The sequence below is a fragment of the Myotis davidii genome, unplaced genomic scaffold (assembly GCF_000327345.1).
Source record: "Myotis davidii unplaced genomic scaffold, ASM32734v1 scaffold221, whole genome shotgun sequence".
In the NCBI taxonomy this organism is placed as follows: Eukaryota; Metazoa; Chordata; class Mammalia; order Chiroptera; family Vespertilionidae; genus Myotis; species Myotis davidii.
In genome coordinates, this window is record NW_006293349.1 from 1,857,753 (window position 1) to 1,865,469 (window position 7,717).

General features: G+C 47.0%; 1 protein-coding gene across 1 annotated transcript in view; it reads right to left on the minus strand.

Moving 5' to 3' along the window:
• CALCRL (calcitonin receptor like receptor) overlaps nucleotides 1-7,717 on the minus strand; it is a 34,523-nt gene that overhangs the window by 20,051 nt on the left and 6,755 nt on the right. Inside the window, exons 5-7 of the mRNA XM_015566109.1 lie at nucleotides 7,057-7,167; nucleotides 6,849-6,961; nucleotides 5,072-5,163 (exon numbers count right to left, since the gene is read on the minus strand). Of these exons, the coding sequence (XP_015421595.1) occupies nucleotides 5,072-5,163; nucleotides 6,849-6,961; nucleotides 7,057-7,167 (316 nt within the window). The remainder of the gene's footprint in view (nucleotides 1-5,071; nucleotides 5,164-6,848; nucleotides 6,962-7,056; nucleotides 7,168-7,717) is intronic.

The window sequence follows — 7,717 nt, forward strand, 5'->3', positions numbered from 1 at the left end:
AAGAGAAAGAGAAAGACAGACATGAGAGGGAGCATCCATCAGGTGCCTCCCTCACAACCTCAACCGGGGATCTAGCCCGCAACCTGGGCCTGTGCCCGGACCTGGAATCGAACCAGCAGCCTTTGGGCGCCTGGGACGATGCCCAGCCAGCGGCCAGAGTGACCATGACTTCTTGCACTGCTCTGCCCTCGCTTGAATCTGGTGCTCTAATGTGGAAAGGCAGTGCTTTCCTTATGTGATTACCGCGGATGCATTTACAGAGCTTTCCAACCGAGACTTGTGCTACGAGTAGGAATATTCCAGTCCTCACCGGCCCCGTTAGAAGGAGATGGATTTTCACCACATTGATTAACATTCATAAATTTGGAAAAAGACCTAATAAGTGTAATCTGATAAAATAATACATGGAAAAATATGGTTAGTTAAGTAATACCCAGTGTTAAGCTGGAGGAAACCATGCAACAGAACGGGAACTCTCTCAGCAGCCCGGCGCACACCACACTTCACAGGAATGAAAGGGACCAGGGGAGCTGAGGGCGCAGGGCTGGTCCGCACAGGCCTGAGAGTGTCACTCAGGGGCCACGGAGCTACTTCTGAACCCGGCCTCTCAAACCTCTGACGCGGCCAATTTGCCAGATTTAAAAAAAACACCAAACTTGTGAAAGTTCTGATTTGCCAAAACAGGGCCATCATGGCGTAATCTATAGAGTAAGATTGTTTTCTAGGTTTCAATGCAGAGTTTCTTTCAATAGTCAGCTTTCCTTAAAGTGGATTTAGAGATTGAATCATGAACAGTTTCAGGAGAAAAATGATACCGTAAAGAAGAAAACTGTAATTGTTCTAATTCCAGAGCTAAATGAAGACACTGGAAATGAGAACAAAGTTCACAATATTGATGGACTATATTCAGATAAGATCTAAGAAAAAAGGGGAGAATTTGGGTCACTTGTCCTGAAAAAAAAAATGGATAAGCATCGAAGGGTTATTTTATTACGTTAAGAAAACGTGGGCCTCCTAATTGGATGCAGCGTGTGTGTGTGTGCGCGCGCACGTGCGTGCGTGTGTGTGTGTGTGTGTGTGTGTGCACGCTGAGTTTCATTTAGGAGCTTTTCTCGACCAGCCAGAACCGATATCATTGTCGATATCGCTGTAAATATGCAACGTGGCTTTCGAATTGTTTGGTATCCGAGCCTGAAATGCCAGCAAAATGAAGATGCTGAGTGACAGAAGGCTGCCGCTCTCCTCACACAGGTCAGATGTTGCCCACGCCCTCGCCGGTGCGAGGAGACGGAGCCCGTTGAAAGAGAGAGCAAGATGGGCTACGCTCTCGGATTTTAAACAGCGATTAAAGAATAATTTATAGCTAATTCCGGTAAAGTTTATTTGTTTTCTTTTTTCGTCCAAAGGGTTCTGTTTTGTTTTTCCAAGGATCGTTATGCGCTGGAGTCATTGTCTCTCAGGACTTGGCAAGCCCCGAAGGTCTCTCTCTGGTCCCCTCCCTTTCGTTTCATCTCCCCGCTGCCTCTTCCTTTAATGGGCTGTAATATCAAACTGAAGGATATCTGGGAACGAGTGTTTCATGTCTGTTTCTAATTTAAAGCGTGGATGAGGAGTGTGCGTTCCTTCCTCTAAAGGAAACATAAGCCTCATCCCCAACCAACTCTGTGTGTGGCTCTGGTTGTGATGAGGATGGATCAATGACCCTCCATTAACAAACGGGGAAAAAGTGTCACCTGGACCGAAGGCGAGGCCAGGACGGCACAGGACGGAGAGCTGGGGTGGTTGCAGAGAGGAGCTGGTGACGGGTTTTCTGTTTCACACACAGCGATTTTATGTGAACCACCAGCTCCTCTAGGAATTAGTTGGAAGAAAACTAAATTTTTTATTGCTCTTGACATATGAACATGCTTCGTGAGCCACCCAAGCTGGCCTTGCCTAGGTGGCCGCGGCCTCCCTTTAATCCAGCCGCAGCCTCTCACGCTGTGCCGCACAGATGAGGGTTTTAGGGAGTCCTGGTGCTGGTGGAGACGGACCGACCGGACAGACGCAAGGGACTTGGCCAAGGTCACGAGAGGTCATGGGAAAGTCAGTCGTACAAATAAGCTTCCAAGCCCACTCATGTCTTCATTTCTCAAAAATTGATTAAGATTTATGGAAAGACTTATTAAAAACTCATTAAAACGTACTGCCGACTATGTGCAAAGTCCTGTGCTAGCCACGGGGTGCACACAGAAGCCAAGCAGAGGCCCCCCCGCTCCTACCACGCTAACACTGGGACTTTCTTTGCATAGCCTCCCACTAGTGGGCGGCTGTTGGTAGTGGAGAGTGGCTTGTGCTGTTTGAGTAGATGGCTCTGGGAGTAGCCATTAGAAGTGTCTTAACATCAAAGACTGTGATTCTTCAATACGATTCAAGTGCTGAATGAGCTGTATGGAATCTTGTGGGCACAAAAGTAGTTTTTATTATTCTTGACTAGCTTGCTTTCTGATATAAATATACTACTAAATTGGTTTGTAACATTTTTTGTTCATTATTTAACCACTAGAGGCCCAGCGCTTGGAATCGTGCGAGGGTGGGATCCCTAGACCTGGCCTGCGATCAGCGCCATCTTCCGCCCACTCACCAGTCCCCAGTCCCACCCCGCCACCACCCACGCGGTTCCCTGTGGTGCCCCGTTCGCCATGCTGCGATTGGAGCCTGCAGGCCGGGGGGAAGGGGGGGACTGAGAGGTGGTCCATGCACCTCACAGAGACCGGTCGCACAGTCGTTCCGGTCATTACGGTCGCTGGGCTTTTATTATATAGGATTTTTCTATATGAACATTATGACAACTTCTTTGTCCATGTGGCACCTATGAAACTAGCAACGTGCTCTTTTTCAAAGAGTCTAGTGGTACGCTATGCCTGTCAGGGCTAAATATTTATCTAGAAACCGTTTAGGGAACGAACAAGAAGGGGTGATAACCATGCCAGTCCTAGACTATGTTTTCCAAACTGGACACTGGCTTCTCGCTGCATGTGTGTCTGTCTTCCCACCACGTCTAGGATGCAGATACGAACAGTGTCTGCATTTGAAAGGTGTGAAATTGAGGCTTAGGAAACAACAGAATTGTTGCCTGCTGTGCAGCAGGTGACAGGTGAGAGGTGTTCTGTTTGGCCTGTGCCTTCACCTCCCTCCTGTAATGAAGAATGCCCACACATATAAAGATGTATTGAACACTCGGCTGGGGTCCTACTTGAGGAGGGTTTCTCGTGTTTTACCGAAAGCCCAAGGAGAGATAATAAGAAAGAAACACTCATTGGTAGCCTTGCTTCTTTTTGTTCAAATTCTCCATTTTTAAAGGACAATGAAAGTCCAATAAAATGACGAGGCCACACGGGCAGGGTGCGGATTGGAAGGAACCTGCAGAGCTCAGTTAACCACTGAGAACCCTCGTGAAACCGGGCAGCAGAGTCCAGAATCTCTGCCTCTCGCACGGTCTGCACTCCACAGTGTCTGCCTGTGGGACATCTCCCCACCTTCCACACCGGCTTCCGTGAGATCCTCGCCTCCGGGGTCTTCTAATTCTGAGAATCAGCATGAGTCCCCCTCCCCGGCCCCTGCTCCCCCACCCTGTTTTCCCAGCGCTCTCTGGAACTCTACAGTAACTTTCTTTAACCTTGTATGACTACCATATAGAGGCGATGTGAGATGATGACATAGTGAGATCTGTGCGCCCACTTGATTGCTGGAGTCTAATGATAACCTAATGGTCCAGTTTGCCCACCAGGTATTGGCAGACTCCTGTACGCCAGCTACCCTCTGCGTCGCCTTTGCTCCGTGTTTTAAACAGTATTGTGACCATTTGTAAAGAGACTGAAGCTTCTAAAAATCGGAATCAGGCTGAGTCCACGCCATCAGTTAAATGGCGATGGCAAGATGAGAGTGAATTCCACATTTTCTATCACTGCATGGCATCCCCATTGGAACTGAGTGGCACCTGAAATTGAGTCCACTCCTGCTATGCTAACTCGCCATTACAGGGCTTGCTTTTTAGGTCACGATAATGAATGAACAGTTAGCTGTCCATTCAGTATGAGCTTTAAGTATAAGCAATGTAATCACTTGAATACTTTCATTTTAATTTCATATATCAGCAAGACACTCATTGGGTTTGATTCAGCTTTGCCTCTGTAGCATGCTAGCCATCTTTTTGTTCTTAAAGCATGGATTTAGCACAGAGATACAGGTACTTACGGCAGATAGCGCTCTTGATTTTTTTAGAAATTGCTCTTGGAAAAAATAGGCCTATTAACATGTGAAACATGAGAGAAATATTTGGGGGAAAGATGGAATTTCTAGCCTCCCTTTTAAAATGAGATATGAGTCTGCAGGTTGTATCATAATGACACTAGTGAGGAAGATGCAGTGACATATAGCTCCTCACTCTTCACATAGATTCTATAGTTACTGGTGGTGATCAAAATTATGAAAACCATGTTAATGCATAAAATAATATATATGTGTTTGGGAATTTACTTTCCTATTAATTACAAAAATCACTTGTTGTCTCAAGAAACTGGAGCTGAGTTTCCGTCTCCCCCAAATAACTGTTATTTCAAGTAAAATTCAATGCATAATTTAATAATTTTAATAATGATCCCCTACATAAAAAATAAACCATACTGCATTGATATAACTATTTTTAATACTACATATTAAATGCTATTGCTATCATTCACACAAAATATCAGTTCCTATAATGTACCATGTATCCTGATATTAAAATTGACCAATAAGCTGAAAATTCAACTAAGACGGCCTATAGTATGCGACATTTTCCAAACAGCTGGAAACAGTCACATACGACTTCATTCTTATATGACTTCATTCTCATATTTCCACTAATTTTGTAAAGTTGGGATTTAAGGTAAAGTTGACATATTATATTTCAAGTTATTTCAAACATCCAATTGATTTGAAACATTATGAAACATTTCATATATTTTATCGGCACATAACATGCCAGCTACATGGCACGACATTCACCAAAGACAACTGGTAAATTTAACACTATGTTACATGTACTTACTTGAAATAAAAGAATATGCCAAGTGAGATGAGCAACGATGCAATAGACAATCCATGTCCAATTATAGCCAGGTAGAACAAATTCAGTGCCGTCTGTAATTTATAATAAAAAAGAATTGTAAGGCTTATGTCAATCCCACAATCCCACATGTGTAGAAGATCAAATTCAAAGGGATGCACTATATGTCCACAAACATGTGATCTATGGCCTTCTCATTTAGCCTGCAAACCAACAAATGCTGAACACATCTGGAATGAGGGGTATTTACGCAATTTAGCCAGTGACATCGACGTTTATCACTCGTATGTCCTTCGTATTTAAGAATTAGACGTCCTATATCAGCGGTTCTCAACCTGTGGGTCGCGACCCCTTTGGGGGTCGAACGACCCTTTCACAGGGGTCGCCTAAGACCATCGGAAAACACATATATAATTACATATTGTTTTTGTGATTAATCACTATGCTTTAGTTATGTTCAATTTGTAACAATGAAAATACATCCTGCATATCAGATATTTACATTACGATTCATAACAGTAGCAAAATTACAGTTATGAAGTAGCAACGAAAATAATTTTATGGTTGGGGGTCACCACCACATGAGGAACTGTATTAAAGGGTCGCGGCATTAGGAAGGTTGAGAACCACTGCCCTGTATTAAGTAGACGCAGGGATATTGTTATTGTCGAGGTTGTGTACCAGGTGAAACCAGCATTTTCCGTCTTGGAGGACAGGGCCAGTGTTCTCTCTCTCTGTGCACCTGAAACCAATGCTGTTTGGTGATTTTGTCTTGTTCTTTACGTGGATGTCGTAGGAGGCGTTCCTTCCCCACTGGGCTTCTGTTCTCTGAGAAGACTGAGGCGGAGACGCACCTCAAGACGTAACGTAGGATCTGCACAAATCCCTTCTAACGTCTCCTGGTCTTGACATGTTCTCTTTGGTGGTCTGTCTGTAATTCACTTATTTGTAACTGACCGTTTTATTGTGCATTTTTAAAATTTCTTCAAACTCTTCTCTGCACAAGCAAAGGGGAGATGACTTATAGTGATAAAGACAGCGGGCAGCTGTCAGGGCTGTCCTACCGCTCCTGTCCTTCCCGAGTGTTTCCCTGTGGCTGTCCATCCTTAGGAAACCCTGAGGGTGGGTTTATTGTGATCCCTGCTGATTACACGGAGGCCGAGAGAGGTCATGGCTCGCTGCAGGTCACCCAGCCGGTCGGGTGCCTGGACGGAAGTCATAGGAGGACTCAGTGTCCATCACTGGGACAACTGCCCCTTTCTCTATACACACCCCTGCAGACGGGCCAGGCACCACCGAAGCTGATTCCGTGACAGACACTGATGACCTGGACTCATGGACGGTGTGAACGGCAGGAGCGGGTGGGAGGGTCCTACTGGCCGGTCAGAAGGAGGCTTCAGCTGAGGGACAGAGGCCTGTTGTCACCGCAGGGTGGCCTTGTCCGCTTGAGCACGATCTCTCCGTGGCATTCTAGAAACCCCCGCCACCACAAAGCTTCCCTCCGTGCCCTCGTGTGTGCTCTCTGGACAGCTGGCAGCTCGGGCCTGCACGCACCGTCCCCTGCAGAGCGGCGTCCTCGGGGCCATGCAGGTTCGACGGTGTTATTCCTGCAGATCGTCTTCCTACTGCTCTTCTCCAGGGCATGGCGGACAGGCTTCCCGGAGGCCGGGTGCCGGCTCGCCTTTCTCCAACCTGCCTTTCGGTAACGCTGTGTGGCTGTGGGTGCAGATCCAATTCCCCTCACACCAGGACGACCTACCTGCAGGCGCTCGTGCGTGTTGGTGTTGCACCGGGTGTAGTCGGTCCACGTTCTGTTGCTGTCTGGGTGTCTAAACCAGTGTCCATCCTGGTCACAGATCTTCGTGACCTTTTCTTTAAGACGAAAAAGGGAAGAAGGAGAACAATCTCGTGAGCCTGAGGTTTACTGACAGGGTGTCCGGGGGAGGGCGTGCCAGCGGCTCCGTTACCTGAGGGGTCGAAGTCCTGGAAGTAGTCTGGGCAGTGCTGCACCGACTCGGTGCCCGCCAGCCCGTAGCTCCAGCACAGCCAGCCGTCCCAGGTCCGGTTGCAGTACAGGCCTGGGGTGGGGGGGAAGAGAAAGGCGGGATGACCAACTCCAGCAGGTGTCCGTGAGGACAGACTTTTAAAATATACATATACTTATTGATCTCAGAGAGGAAGGGAGAGGGAGATAGAAACATCGATGAGAGAGAAACATCCATCAGCTGCCTCCTGCACACCCCCCACTGGGGATGTGCCCGCAACCCAGGTACATGCCCCTGACCGGAATCAAACCTGGGACCCTTCAGTCCACAGGCCGATGCTCTATCCACTGAGCCAAACCGGTCAGGGCTGTCTGACTTATTTTAAAGATATTTTTTAACGGGATAAATATCTTCTAATAAGAACGTTCAAGCAGAGGTACCCAAGTACTTCTCCAAAGATAAACAAATTGCGTTGTTTACTTACCGTATTTGCCGGCGTATAAGACGATTTTTTGGCCCTGAAAAATATGCCTCCAAGTGGGGGGTCGTCTTATACGCGGGTACACTTCAGATAGACTGCCCATAGTGCTTGCCCCGTGCCATAGTGGCCTCCCGATGCCCGCCCACTTCATTCCACATACCG